Here is a 15,767-nt window from a genome sequence, read left to right as displayed (position 1 = left end):
ATGCATGTGGAGTTCGTTTGCAGTGGCTAAAGGCCCTGGCATGCCCATTCTCTCTCTCTCTCTCTCTCATTAACTCTCTGTCTCTCTCTCCCTCTCTGTGTCTCAAATAAATCAAAATAAAAACTTTTTTAAAATATTCATTTTATTTATGGTGGGGGAGAGAATGGGTGTGCCAGGGCCTCCAACCACTGAAACAAACTCTAGACACGTTTGCCACCTTGTGCCTCTGGCTTACATGGATACTGGGGAATTGAACCTGGGACCTTTGGCTTTGCAGGCAAGCTCCTTAATGGCTAAGCTATCTCTTCAGTCCCAGAAGTTCTGGTTTTAAAGAAATCTGATTATTTATGCTTTTTCTTGTGTCACTTACGTTTAAAAAATTTTCATGTGTATATGTATGCATGTATGTGTGTGTTTGTGCAGATGTGTATATGTTTGTGTGTGTATGCATGTGCATGTATATATAGTTGTCCACAGGGAGCCAGAGGACACCTCAGGTGTCATTCCTTAGGCATGCCATAGACCTTTTCTGAAGATAGTTTCTCATTGGCCTGAAGCATACCAAGTAGACTAGATTAACTGGCCAGTAAGCCCAAGCATCCTCCTGTATCCCAGTTATTGGGATTATAAACACATCACTGTGCCCAGGATATTTTAACACTGGTTCTGGGAATCAAACTTATGACTTCATGCTTGCACAGTAAGCACTTTACCAACTGAGCTGCTTCCTATGCCCCCACTTGTGTTTTAGATGTCAAATCTAAGATACAATATTATTTATTCCTAGGTCATAAAGAATCACTAATATTTTTTCCTGAGAGTTTGATTGTTTTAGCTTTACATTTAGATTTATGATCTGTTTTGGGTTGATGGTCTTTGTTAGTTTCCTAGGGCTGCTGTGGCATGTTACCACAAACTGGGCATTTAAAACTATAAGCATTTATTCTATCTCAGATCTGGGGGCCAGAGATCTGAAATCAGACTATTTGCAGGACTGGTTCTTGCTAGAGTCTTTGAGAGGGTGGACTATGCCATGACTATCTCTCATTCTCTGAAAGTAGTTGGCAGTCCTTGGCATGCCTTGGCTTGTGAACCCATCACACCAACCTCTACCTGTCTTCACATAGTCTTTTTCCATCCTCCTACCTATGCCTTCTAAGTAACTGGGGCTCCATTCCCTCTAATCATGATGATCTCAAGATTTTTACCCATAATTACATCAGCAACATCTTTAGTCCAAATTTCTCTTTGTTTTCTTGGGGGGGAGGGGAAGGGTAGAGACTCTGTAATCCAGGCTGACCTGAAATTCACTATGTAGTCTCAGGGTGTCCTCAAATTCATGGTGATCCTCCTATCTCTGCCTTACAATTTCTTTTTCTAAATTACCTATTTTTAAAATACTTACAGTTCTGATGTATTTTCATAGCTTCTGTCATCTTACTTTTTTTTGAGTTTTGACAAAATTTATTGGTATTTTAGTCTAAAGACATTCATTTCAGTTATTTCTCTCTCCTTAACTTGACTTTAGGTTAACATTTTATTTGGGTCAAGTAAGGAATATGTAGGAGAGAGATGTTACAAATAGTAAATGGTCAAAATGAATAGTTTATCTACAGAAAAGCTAAATTTATGTATCTTGATATAATTAAATCATGTAAGAACTAATAGTGCTGTGTATATTCCCATTGTTTTACTTGGGGCTTATTCTAAACTTAAATTTAAGTGAACAGAGTGTTAAGAATATCCACAAGCTGCTTTTCAGGAATTGTTACCTATTAAAAGAGCTGAGCGAACAAAAAAAAAAAAAAAAAAAGATGAAAAAAGAGCCTGGCATGGTGGCGCATGCCTTTAATCCCAGCACTTGGGAGGCAGAGGTAGGAGGATCGCCGTGAGTTCGAGGCCACCCTGAGACTACATAGTGAATCCCAGGTCAGCCTGGGCTAGAGTGAGACCTTACCTCGAAAAACCAAAAAAAAAAAAAAAAAGAGAGAGAGAAAAAGAGCTGAGCGAATATTCACCACCAATAAAACTCTCAGAAGCTGCCTCCAAATTTAGCTTTGTAGTTCTTAAGGGAATCATACTATTTCATCTGTGAATACGCACTTAAGGAAGCATTTAATCAACACATTAGAAAAAAAAGTCTATATACAATACAAAAATACAAAACAAAGATCCTATAGTACACAAATCTCAGAGTATATGTGATGAAAGATTCCATAAGATGTGTTTGAAGATGTATTTTCTTTCCTTCTATTTCAGTAAATAAAATGTGCTTTTGAGGCCACTGGTCAGTGCATACATACTTAGAATTACATGAAATTTTGTAGTGAATTCAACTCAACAACTTAAAGTCAGTCACAGAAAGTGCATCTTCTCAATTTCCTGTCTTCATACAATGTTATACCTTTTTTTCTTGTATCTAAACCTTTAAAAAAATGAAAACCAGCCAAATACTTAAAGCAGTATGTACGTTTACATTTTTGGTGGTGGTTTGTATTTAAAAATAAAAAAACAGCTTCCTTACGGTCTGCCTCAAGTTTTGGTGGAAATGCTTGCACAGAAGTAGGAACAAAACCCAAGAGAAGCACATTGCAGATACTGAGTTACTTTGGTAGCAAGTGGTATGCTTTGATGACAAATGAAAGCAGACAAAATCCATCAAAGTGAAGTGGGCTATTTCAAATACTCAATACTTCACATAAACTTTTTAAAAATTTTTTTTAAAGAGCTAAGCATCTTTATCCACTGATAGCAATGCAATACCTAGTATATGACAACGTGAAACAAAACTAAATGCCCATAAGAAAAAAAAAAGGTCTCATTTTCTCTAAATTTACTTTCAGTCAATAGTCCAGTAACATTTTCTTCTCAATACAATACTCCCTCTCTCTATAAGGCTGTTCCTGGGAGCCAGACAGTTTAGGAAATGAGGAATGAAGTTAGGCAAGTTTAACTGCTTGAAGTTGTAAATAGACACTAACTTTTTACTTCCCTTTTAATGTGCTAATAGCTGTGTCTAAAAAACTATGCAATTCTTAACAAGGTACCATTTCTGATTTCTTTTATTATCTGTAACTTTTGGAAACTAATCACATGAAACTACAAAATTAGCAAATCCCCCGCAAAGGCTTCCAAGTTTGGATTTGCCATGGGTAGTCAGACGGCCAAGAGAGTCTCTGCTATCTCCATCAGACTCGGGTCAAGCAAGTCTAAGGAAACTGTTCCAACTCTTGCTCCAAAAACACTTTCAGTAGCAGCAGCTTTTAATGAAGATGAAGATAGTGAACCAGAGGAAATGTTCCCAGAAGCAAAGATGAGGATGAAGAATATTGGAAGGGATACACCAACCTCAGCTAGACCAAACTCCTTCAATAAGGGGAAGCATGGGTTTTCTGACAACCAGAAGCTGTGGGAATGAGATAATAAAGTCTCATCTCGGAAATGTCCACAAGCAAGACAATTAAATGACGCTTTTGAAACTGGGTGTTGGGGTGTAAAGTTAAAAGGAACACATTCCTTTTTTAAAAGAATGGTATAAGACTTATCTTTGGAGCCACCTTTTTTTCTTCTCATCTTAAGTTTTTTATCTTATTTAAAGGAGATTTTATTGGCATTTATTTTTCTTTCTCTTTCTTCCCCCCCTGTTTTTGAGATAATGTCTTACTACAAGCAAGCACCACTGAAACATCTCTCTAGCCTGAGTCTGACTACATAGCTTAGGCTGGCCTAAACTCTCCTTCTCCTCCCTCAGCTTCCCAAGTGCTGAGATTCCAGGTGTGTGTCACCATGCTCAGCTCAGTATTTCTTTTTCATTCATCAGCATTTTCTCCCCACTCTGAGGACTCATTCTGGCAGGCTTCTGTTTGTTATTTACAAGAGTTTACAATGACCAACAACAATGCATTCCAGAACTGTCAGATCTCCTTGAGGAGATCCAAATGTCTGTCTATAGAGCTCTTACTTTTGGAACATTAGAGCTCTGACAGCCAGCATTACCAGGCAATGTTGTGTGCACCCATGCCTTGCTTACCTATGGGACAAGCAGTCCTAATAACCATTGTTTCTCATCCAGTGTTCCAACTCTACCAGTGTAAGTCATTTTAGGAGTCTAGAGAGATCACTAAGTGGGTAAAGTGCTTGCCATATAACACATGAGGACCCGAATTAGGATTCCTAGCACCCAAATAAATGCTGGACATGGCAGTGCATACCTATAATCCCAGTGTTGGGGAGATAGGGACAAGGGATCTCTGAGACTAGCTAGTCTAGTCAAGTCAGTGAGCTTGGTTCAGTAAGAGACTGTCTCAAAAATAAGAGAGAATGAGGAAGCACCTGATGTCGACACCTGGCCTCCACATGCATACACACGCACCCACATATATATATGAACATGCATGCACACACACATACCACACATACATACTGTCACAGGAAACTTTTCCCCTAGTGAGATGCAAACACACTTCTTCACCCCAAATAGGAAAATATTTTACACCAAAACCAGTTCAGTGAACCAATGAGTTTATTGGGGAGGGTCACTTAGAGTGCTTAAAGAAGGGTTACTTACAGAAAGTTGGGCCCCCAAAGCAGCCACTTTGATGGAGATTCCTGTGTCAGAATTACTCCTTGGATGCTCCTCCCTCAGCCTAAGGATGAGGGCTTACTTACAAAGCATCATGACCCCAGAGCAACTGCACCATGGAGAAGTCTCATTCCATCCTGAATGATTACAACAATGACCCCCCACTTCTGGTACCAATTTTTCTCTAGAAGTAATTTTATTGTTGTGACAAAACACCGAACTAGAAGCTGCTTGTAGGAGGAAAGGGTTTATTCCAGGCTTATATTTTTAAAGGGAAAGTTTCAACATCAACTAGCTCACATCAGCAATAGAGAGACCATCAAGAGTAAGCTAACTCTTAAGTACCCAGTGGGCTAGACTAATGAGGCATAAGGCCTATCCCCAGTGACATTCTTCTTCCTTATTAATTACTATATTATTTTCATCCTTTTTTCTTTAGCTCATTGAGCTATAAATTATGGTTGCTTGCATGATCATGGATAGAATGTCATTTATTGTGGAATAGGCAACTTATAAGTAACCACAGCATTAATGAACCTGACTTCCCTTCTCCCAGCAACCATTAACTGTTGTTAAGTACTCCAGGTGTGGGGTCTCAGGTATATTTTACCATATGTGGTGAAGTATTGGCAGGCTTAATATTGTTCAGGAATCCATGGCTTTTGTGCATTCATGTGTGTAGTAGCCATGTTGTATCTATAAGACAACATTTCACAGCCCTCCTCCCCATCTCCCTGCTCTTACACTTTCTCCACCTCCTCTTTTCTGCAAGGTTCCCTGAGCCTTGGAGGGGAAGTTTATATGTTCCATTTGAGACTGAGCACACAGTGGTCGCTTATTCTTGGCAATTCTTCCAGCTATGCATTTCTGCATTAACCACTGCCCTTTTTAGTGAGAAACTTCTGTGATCAAGGTTTCAAATAATAGTGACTCATGGGAACAAATAGAGATACTTAGAAGACAATTTGATATGCTGTCCATTTGGCATAGCTGTACCAACAGATTTCCTTCTAGGGCCTATGTCCCTAGCCATTAATTTTTGGCCAGGTTTATAGTACAGGCATGAAATCTGTCCTGTGGAGTGTGCTTAAAATCCAATCAGGAAGCAAGTGGTTACTCCCATAACATTATGGCACTATTGTACCAGTGGGCATATCTTGCCAGGTAGATTTGTTGTGTAATACACAGGGTCCATAGCTAAGTAGGACTGTTGATGGCTTTGCTCCCCCAGGAGCTTACATACCACCTTCTGGTATAAGATAGAGCCTACTTTAATGTGATGCCTATGTCAGCTATTTAGGACCTGGATATATTGAGGCCACCTTCCCATAGGGATAGAAATTATTTAGGGTTAATAGAGTCACATGGGTATTTAGTTCTGTAATTTGAGAGAATTGCAATAGCAGCAATATTCATTACAAAATTAAGAATCTTATAAAGGCAAAAATGTGAACAATTTTTGGAGTTTTCTATGGTTAAATGGTCTTGTCCTCTTCAGTTGCTGATTTTGTAGGGCTAGATCCCAGAATTGCTGCATGGCTCATAGATCCCAGTGATGCTATACCTTCTTTCGAGGATTTGGTGGCAAAATACCTAGGAAAATCCATTGTAGACAAAACAAGAAGCACATGTGGAAACATTTCACAAAGTATTGTGGTAAGTCATTTTAAGTTGAGGTTTTATCTACCTTAATATAATCCTGGCCTGTTATTTAGGAATTTTTCCATCATACACAAGTGACTAGTAAAAAGAATATATCTCCAACATTAATTATCACTGGTTCCACACAAGTATTTTTTTAGAATTTATTTCTATTTATTTATTCATTTCACAGGGAGAAAGGGAGGGAGAGAGAGAATAGGTGCACCAGGACTCTGGCCACTGAAAATGAACTCCAGACACATGCACCCTCTTGTGCATCTGCTTTATGTGGGTCCTGGGGAATCGAACCTGGGTCCTTTGGCTTTGCATAACTACTAAGCCATCCCTCCAGCCTGCACACAAGTATTTTTGACCTAGGCATTTATTAGGATGGTAAATAAGAATGGGAGATTTTCTAGAAAGTCCTATCCAGGGTGTGCTTCTTCTACACTCCCTAATGTTACCTGCATCTGCTCAGTGAGCAGACAGCTGCTCTTTTATATATATCCTTAGTACTGGTGACATAGTCATGGTGGCCAGCCTCCTGGGACAACCACCTCAGTCCATGTGGAAAAGTGAAAGAGCATTCTAGGTGATTCTCCCCAAAGCCTCTCATCTTGTAGATGACTCTGGTCTTCAGAAGCCACTTCCTGGGGAAATAAAACCCTGGAGGAAAAGTAGTGGGGAGCAGTGTGGCCAGTTAGAGCTGTCTGTTTAGGCCGTTTGGTGGAAGCACTGCTGGTAAGCACACAGAGAGCCAAGGGGAAAGCAGGGGAGGTGAAAGCCTGTGCACTGCACCCTTAAATCTTGTGACCATTGTAGTTAAGATTTCTGTGTCCCATAGGAATGGGTCTTTAAATACCAGAAACACTGTTTCTTTTGATTTAAAAAGAGGTATATCAGAATCAGAGAAGTAGACACAGTTCTTTCAAAAATAAAAGAAGCCTATGATCCTGAAGAACTGGGGACACTGGCCATTAGGAGCCAAGATTCAGTGTTAGTACTTGGAGAGCTTCTGTCTTTCCTCCCTGGTTCAGGTGTTTACTCCAGCAGGAAGGGAAGGGAAGGGCAGAGTCTATGGTTAGAACACTAACTACCCAGTTTCCTGCTTTAAAACAGATTCTCTATAAAGAAGCTGCAGCATTACTGGAAAAAGTCCACCTCAGTATTCTTAGTCTCTGTTATAGATAGGGAAACTGATGTGCAAAAATATTTATGTATATGCATCTTGTCCAAGGCCAAATTAATGCCATAGTTCAGTTTGAGTTTAGAATTTTAAGTCTATTATTCCCACATATGATCTGGGGATGAGATGGCTGCAAGAAACACAAACCAGCTACAAAGTGTGTGTCATTCATGCTAAGAAGTCAGCACCCTAATGCAGGCTGGCATAGAAATATTATTGGGCTAGATCTGGATCTTCCACTTCCAACCCTGAAGCTTCTTGTTCTTGCTTCCTGAACACAAGGGGAACTTCAGTTGAAGTTCCAACCATATCTTTATGGCCACAGGTAGACCTGTCCTGGGTCTGTTTAGAGTAGAAGTTTATCATCACTTCAAACTGAGAAAGCCCCTTGCAGAATGTTGCAGTCAGGTTTGCATTGCTGGTAGAAATCACCCAACCAAGAGCAGCTTGTGGGAAAAAGAGGTTTATTTTGGCTTACAGGCTTGAGGGAGAAGCTCCATGATGGCAAGAAAAATGATGACATGAGCAGAGGGTGGACATCACCCCCTGGCCAACACAAGGTGGATCATAGCAACAGGACAGTGTGCCAAACACTGTCATGGGGAAACTAGTTACAACACCCATAAGCCTGCCCCCAATAATGCACTCCCTCCAGGAGGCATTAATTCCCAAATCTCCATCAGCTATGGATCTAGCATTCAGAGCACCTAAGTTTATGGGGGACACCTGAATCAAACTACCACACAGACAGACTGCATAGATGTGTTCCACTATCTTGTGTCTGTTGGTGAGTTAAAGTACAAGAGAACCAGACCAAGAAATGAAATCTTTGTCAGGGTGTGTGCAGCCAGCCACTGCCCACTGGGGGTGCATTCTAACCTGAGACCTTTAGCAGAAAAGTGAGCTAGAGTACTCTAGGGTTTGGGGTTGTTTGACGGAGTAGGATGTGGAAAGTAGATCTTGGGAGTTCCTCTGAAGAGGGACACAGAACAGACCATGTGTTGAGGGACTCTCATCCCTCTTTGTCCTTTAAACATAGCACATTTGTAGTTTCCTCATTGCCTCTGTGAGAGTTTGTCCTAGGATGAGAATGGACAGATGAGTGTGACAACCATCATGTAGCTTCAGGGTAGTATAGCAGAGAACAGAGACTATAAAATATGAGAGGTCTGTGTCCTCACTCTGCCACTGTCTGATCATAAGCAGTCAGTGATCCCATTTCTCCATCTGTAAAATGAAGAAAACATGGAGAAAGTGTCTGTCTCTAGATCATTTTCGCTTGCATGATGAAGGAACCTTTTTAGGTAGGTTCTTGTTTACCTGAGGTAATTGGTGATACCACCATATATGTAATATCTGTCATCAAGGGCCTCCCACCAAGTCATTGAAACACTGTGTGAGTGATGTTACTTCCCACACTGTGATGAGCACTACTACTAAGTTTGACTAAATGTTAATATTTTGCACTTTTAAAGAATCAGAATGTATGTGTGAACCTGAAGATACTCTACAGTCTCATGATGGACCTTTGTTCCAAGTTAAAGGCAAGGCATTTTATTTTATTACAAGTTCTGGCTGTTTAAGAGCTTTCTTTTCATTTGTACCCACACTCAAGGATCAGTCTCAGTGCTTTGAATGTATAATGTTGATTCTAAGGCCAAATTAGCTGATTCCACACTTAGAAAAGCTGGGAATGATAAGACCTAGCATTTTAAAATGTGTTCTGCTTTTAGAAGCAATTTTAACTCATTTCAAAGCCTCATATTTGACTGGGGTTGGATAACACAAAAGCCAAACATTTATTTTGTTTGATTAGCAGTGAAATAGATATAGCTGCCTCAGTTAGATTCTTATTGGGAAGCCACAGTCATTTGAGGGACAGCTAGGAAGAACAAGCTATGTTTACAGGGAAGGGCATGATGAAAGGAATGGGCAAAACGAAGAAACTTCCAAGGACATGTAGTAGCTGGGGATTTGTTTGTTTTTTGAAGTAGGGTTTCACTTTAGCCGAGGCTGACCTGGAATTCGCTTTGTAGTCTCAGGGTGGCTCGGAACTCACAGTGATCCTCCTACCTCTGCCTTCCAAGTAGCTGGGGCTTTTATCCCTAGGCTCTAAGGCAAGCTGTTTCTTTCATCTTCTGCCATGAGCCATGAGCCTGTTACTAGGGTTCAAACTGGAAAACCCACCTGGGGTAGAAGGATTTCAGATGTTGTAGTCTGGAAAAGGTCTATCTTGAGGTGCAGAGTCAGGCAGAGGGTGGGTCTGCATAGGGCAGGCTGAGAAATGAAGTGAGGCTGGAAGACTCTTAGATGACAGCAGCAAAGAATGAGGACCAGTCTCTTGATGACTACAGTCTTTTATACAAGACAGTGATTTTATTTTTTATTTTCATTCCATATTGTATCTACAGAATCAAATAAGACATTTTCTCAATTATTTAAAGTATTTTGATATAGCAGCATCAACACATTGTCAGAATTACCCTGAAGAATCACAGGAAATGGTTAAGATACACCAGAATGTATAGATACTACTCTTCTAAAATATGTAATGCTTAGAATTTATTTTCAAAGAAAATAAAATACAAATGCTAAACTTAAAAGCAAAGGAAAATAAGAGAAAGAAGGGAAAAAAGAGAAAAACGTGGAAAATCAGGCATCGGGGTGCATGTTTGTAATCCCAGCAATAAAGAAATAATGGTCAGGAAGAGCAACTTTACCTACATAGTGAGTTTGGACTACATGAGTCCTTCCTTTTCTTAGCAGCACCAACAAGAAAGGAAGGTGATATGAATGAGAGAGGAGGGATTTCATCCTCTTAGAGCCAGCAGCCTGACATAAAGATCTCAATTTTCTCCAGACAAGTAGGTAGTGGTGCTGTGTAAGATGAATGAAAATCTAGGTAAATTTATTGAAATTCAGTCAGCTTCCTTTGAAATTTAAAATGGAAGACTAAAAGTACATACATACTTACATCTGTCTTACAAATAAGAAAGGGTAAAGGAGACTGTAATGGAACCTGGCCTTTGTGACATTTCTGAATATCTCTATCAGATATGCAGATGAGGGTGGAAGGGTGGGAGGAACCTCTTCTGATGGATGTTGCCTACATTCTAATGCATCCAAGTCTAGTAGCAAATGCCAGTACAATTTATAACCACATTGATAATATTTCTTTCTATGAAATAGGTTTATGGTTTATGGCAACTATTTTGTACTTTGGAGCTTCCTCTGATACCAATTTTGGCAGGTAAGCTATCACAAAAGAGAAATACAGTCATTTTTCTAGAGAATCTTTACATTAGGAATGAATCTTCCCTAATATGCAAGAGTAGGAATATCTCATGAGCTCTGAAGAGGCAGCCAGCTCTTTATTTTGCTTTCTGTAACAAGAGGGGTTGGGCTGCATCTCCTCCTGGTCTGGTAGCACTTGAAGGCCATAACATTCAACCATGTGGGACCCCCTCCTCTTCTGTTTGTCTAGGAGGAGAATACCTCACTCACAGGTACCTAGTTATGGTTACTTCTAATCCTGTGCTCTTGTCCTCTTGTCCCCTAGTTTCCTAGTCTCAAGGCTTTCCTTGTAAGCATGGTGCAGGGATCTCTTCTTCTTCTTCTTTTGTTTTTAACCTCTGACCAGGTCCTCCTGCATCTGCAGAAGAGAATGGGCCTTTACAGTGTATGTGAAAAGCCAGGCTAGAGCTGGCCAGAGCAGCCCACACCCACTCACACCTCAAAATCCAGTTCTTCTGGTGCCTCTGTTTCTTTGCTGGAACAGATTGATAGCCTCTGAGTCTGAGTAAATGAAAGCTGTTATCATTAGATCAACAGGGAGTAGGGTTCTTTACCCTCCACAAAAGTATTCATTATTGCAATGGAAGTGTGATCTGCTTTGAATTTTAAATCATAGTGATGGAAAACCATAAGATTCAGGTGAACCAAGAAGAAATGGAGAAGATATCAGCACTTCTTGGGGTGAGCTATTATTTCAGACTTTGCCTGTCATTTCTCTTTTGTTTTTCTTCCCTTCTCTTTTGGTCCCAGACATTGATTGACACTTCCAAGAGTGGAGGACCAACTGTTGCAAAGTTTACATTTGAATGACATTTACTGTAGATGGGTATTTCAAGGGGCAAACCTTGCAGCCAGTGTGATGAGTGAAGGTTCTTTAATGGACCCTCAGTGTCCTTCTCAAGAGTTAGATTTTTCTTACAAGGACATTGCTCCCTAGAGTTTGTTTAAGGGATGCTCATCTTTCTGTTTTTGTTTGTATGTTTGTATGTGTGTGCTTGTGCAAGTACATTGTGTGTGTATGTGTAGGTGTGCATGCAGGTAGAGGCCAGAGAACAGATGTCATCCTCAGGAATTCCATCCATCCACCTTTTTTTTTCTTTTCTTCTTTCTTTCTTTCTTCTTCTTCTTTTTTTTTTTTTTTTTTTTTTTTTGAGACAGGGTCTCTCATTGGCCTGGAGCTTCCCAAGATGGCTAGACTGGCTAGCCAGTGAGCCCCAGGAATCCTCCTGTCTTTACCTCTCCAGCACTGGGGTTACAGCATGTACTATCATACTCAGCATTTTTATGTGGGTATGGGGAGTTTAACCCAAGTCTTCATTGTTTCTAAGACAAATACTTTACCAACTGAGCTATCTCTAGCCTTTGAACTTTAAAAAATTTTTTTTGTTTATTTTATTTATTTGAGAGCGACAGACAGAGAGAGAAAGAGGCAGATAGAGAGAGGGGGAGAATGGGCACACCAGGGCCTCCAGCCACTGCAAACGAACTCCAGACACATGTGCCCCCTTGTGCATCTGGCTAACATGGGTCCTGGGGAATCAAGCCTCCAACTGGGGTCCTCAGGCTTCACAGGCAAGCGCTTAACCGGTAAGCCATCTCTCCAGCCCAGCCTTTGAACTTTTTAAAATATAAAAATATAGAAAGAATGCCAGGCATGGTGGTGCACGCCTTTAATGCCAACATTCAGAAGGCAGAGGTAGGAGGATTGCTGTGAGTTCAAGGCCACACTGAAACTACATAGTTAATTCCAGGTCAGCCTGGGACAGAGGGAGATCCTACCTCGAAAAAAAAAAAAAAAAAAAAAAAGAAGGAGAGAGAAAAGTCTTTCAAGTACTATCTTCCAAAGACAAAGTGGCTGAGTCTGAGGTCAGCCTGGTGCTATAGTGTGAGTTCCAGGTCAGCCTGGGGGAGAGACCCTATCTTGGAAAAAAAAAAGAACAAAAACAAAACAAAACAAAAAATGTGTGTGTGTGTGTGTGTGTGTGTGTGTGTGTGTGTGTGTGTGTGCATGTATATATAGAAAGATACATAGAAATGTATGAAAAATACATTAAAATGTTTCACCAAAATTACCTGAAAGGAAACTCTAATATCTGTCATCAGGGTCAAAACATGGAATGTACAGAAACTACTTCCTGCTTCCAAGAGTAACCACCACTTGCCGTGGACATTTTATTGTTGATTTTTTTCATGCTCTCTATTTCAGTGCCTTAAACAACATATTTTGTCTTCTTGTTGAACTGTGAATAAATAGTAATTTGCATCTCGGCTTCACTGTTACAGTTTGGTGCTGGTAGACTGTGACATGGGTAATATCTGCCCTGGTGAAGAGATATCTGGTTGTTTCTAGATTGTGAGTTTAGTTTGTTTTCTTAAATCTAATGAGGTTAATAACATTTCTACCACCAGTAGGTATTAGTTATACTGTTTATAAAGGGTTTGTTAAGCCTTTTTAAAAAAATTTTATTTTTCAAGGTAAAGTCTTACTGTAGCCAAGGCTGACCTGGAATTCACTCTGTAGTCCCAGGCTGGCCTCAAACTCACAGCAATCCTCCTACCTCTAAGTCTTTAAAAAAAAAAAATCTTTTTTATTATTTATTAATTTTTTATGAAAAGGTGATACTCTTAAATACCCATCCCCTGCCTCCATTCTGCTGAGGGTCTTCTTTGGTAGGATTATTGGTATTCATTGTGGGGATCAAGAGATCTCAGTCAATCTGGGGTTGAGTGACATGGTTCCTCTGACCTTTCCCACCCACCCTGAGGCTCATACAAGATTTCTGCCTCCTCTTCCACAACATTCCCTGAACCTTGGCAGGCAAGATAGGATCTGATTTAGTGCTGTTTTTCTCTGTAGCCTCTGTATCTCTGTTTTGATGAGGTTTGAATGACCACTGTCTATTGCTATTCCCCTGCAACTGGTTTTCAGGCTAGCTTTCAGAGCAGTATTCATGTCACTACTTCCTCTGTAATGACTTCTGGGCTCAGGCAGAGGAGGTGGAGGTGACCCACCTCATGGTTGACAATCGGCTTTCTTTTCTTGATTTACTGATGTATACTTGTTCTCCCTGGTATTCTCTTCCATCTGCCTCACATGCTCATGAAGCTAGGGAACCCCTTGTTGAGTCTTTTGCTTACATTTATATCTTCTTATTCTGATTAGTAGAACATCTTAATATACTTTGATTATGAGCCTGTATCCTATACCTTTCCCTGTCTTCCTTCATGTAATGTTAATACTACCCTTTTCTAATACTGCTGAAGAATACATTCTTTCCATCCATCATTTCAGTGGTATCATTATTTTCATTCTTTTAGATTATTGTCCTAGGTTTGAAGAAGGATGATTCTATGAGCCAGAAAATTCCACCATAAGTCAATATATGTGGTCTTTTGGTACATGTGCATGTGCATATGTAGGCCAAAGGACAACCTCAAATGTCATTCCTCAGGAATACCATTCATCCACCTTTTCTTGAGACAGGGTTTCTCATTAGCCTGGAACTCACTAAATAGGGTAGACTGGTTGGCCAGCAAGCCACTGGACCCTACATGTCTCTGTCTCCCTAGTACTGAGGTTAGGAACATATGCCACCACAGCTGGTGTTTTTACATGGGTTCTGGGCATCAAACTCATGTCCTCATGTTTGTGAGGTAGGCATTTTACTAAGAGGTCTCTCCAGCCCAGTATATAGGATTTTAATGTCTATATTGGTAAGTTATAAATTACCTTTACTCCATTAATAGTTTGTTAAGAGCTAAATAGTGAACAAGTTAAATAATTTGATATTTGAATGTATAAATGATTCTGTATGTTACATTTTCAGGCTCGTCTGAAAGAACTGGAGCAAGAAGCCCATTTTGTTGCAGGAGAGCAGTTTCTTATAACAAGTAATAATCAGCTTCGTGAGGTAATGTGCAAGTTTTGTTTGGAGACACAATCTTTCTCTGTAGCTCAGACTGACCCAGAACTCACTGTGTAGCCCAGGTTGGCCTCAAACTCATGTCAGTTCTCCTGCCTCAACATTCAAAGTGCTGAGAGTACAGTCAAACATGCTTAGCTGGTAATGCTAAATTTTTATTCTTTGGTAAAACAAGGTGGGCATGGTGGCTCATGCCTTTAATCCCAGCACTTGGGAGGCAGATAAAGGAAGATTGCTGTGGGTTTGAGGCCACTCTCAGAGTACATAGTGAATTCCAGGTCAGCCTAGGCTACCTCAAAAAAAACAAAAAAAAAGGGGGGGGGAGCTGGAGGTGTGGCTTAGCCATTAAGGCATTTGCCTGCAAAGCCAAAGGAACCAGGTTCAATCCCCCAGGACCCACCTTAGCCAGATGCACAAGGGGGCACACGTGTCTGGAGCTCATTTGCAGTGGCAGAGGACCTGCCATGCCCATTCCGCTCTCTCTCTCTCTCTCTCTCTCTCGCTCTTTCTCTCTGTAAAATAAATAAATAAATAAAATATTTTAAAAAAACAAAAGGGGGGCTCGAGAGTTGACTTAGATGTTAAGGTGCTTCCCTGCAAAGCCAAAGGACACAGGTTCAATTCCCCAGTACCCACGTAAGTCAGATACACAAGGGGGTGCATGCATTTGGAGTTTCTTCACAATGGCTAGAGGCCCAGGCACACTCACTCTCTATCTCCTCTTTCTCTCTCTCCTTGCACATAAATAAACTAAAATAAAAATAAATTTTAAAAAATGATGGCTGGAGAAAGCCAGCATCCATGTAAAGCCATATGCATAATATGGCACTTGTGTCTGAAATTCATTTGTGGTGTCACTTAGGCCCTGGTATACCTATTCTTATCCCCCCCCCCCAGCTTTTAAATAAATGAATAGAAATACTTTTTAAAAATATACTCAGGAGTTAAAAGGGAAGGTTATTCTAAATTTAAATATTGTCTAAAAAGTATATAGTTGCTTATAGTCTCCCACAAGTGGTAGACACTTTGAGATTGATTTATTTGAAGTCTTTAACTCCAAGAAAAGGACTAATAAGGGTCAAAAGCATCCTGTGACATCTATTCAGGTGTGCTTCCTCAGACTAGTGGCTGTAACTGTAAT

General features: G+C 40.3%; 2 protein-coding genes across 2 annotated transcripts in view; both read left to right on the top strand.

Moving 5' to 3' along the window:
- Poln (DNA polymerase nu) overlaps positions 1 to 15,767 on the top strand; it is a 286,447-nt gene that overhangs the window by 87,370 nt on the left and 183,310 nt on the right. The window contains exons 6-10 of the mRNA XM_045130272.1: positions 6,081 to 6,238; positions 8,885 to 8,953; positions 10,599 to 10,659; positions 11,320 to 11,384; positions 14,531 to 14,614. Coding sequence (XP_044986207.1) covers positions 6,081 to 6,238; positions 8,885 to 8,953; positions 10,599 to 10,659; positions 11,320 to 11,384; positions 14,531 to 14,614 — 437 coding nt within the window. The remainder of the gene's footprint in view (positions 1 to 6,080; positions 6,239 to 8,884; positions 8,954 to 10,598; positions 10,660 to 11,319; positions 11,385 to 14,530; positions 14,615 to 15,767) is intronic.
- LOC123453318 (PEST proteolytic signal-containing nuclear protein-like) lies at positions 3,149 to 3,418 on the top strand. Its single transcript, XM_045130271.1, has one exon. The coding sequence runs from the start codon at positions 3,149 to 3,151 to the stop codon at positions 3,416 to 3,418; it is 270 nt and encodes an 89-aa protein (XP_044986206.1).

This window comes from Jaculus jaculus, chromosome 11, assembly GCF_020740685.1.
Source record: "Jaculus jaculus isolate mJacJac1 chromosome 11, mJacJac1.mat.Y.cur, whole genome shotgun sequence".
NCBI lineage: Eukaryota > Metazoa > Chordata > Mammalia > Rodentia > Dipodidae > Jaculus > Jaculus jaculus.
This window is presented reverse-complemented; position numbering and strand designations above follow the sequence as displayed.

Excerpts from the sequence above, each read along its gene's own strand:
- LOC123453318 (XM_045130271.1), top strand. The coding sequence starts at position 3,149 with ATGGGTAGTCAGACGGCCAAGAGAGTCTCTGCTATCTCCATCAGACTC.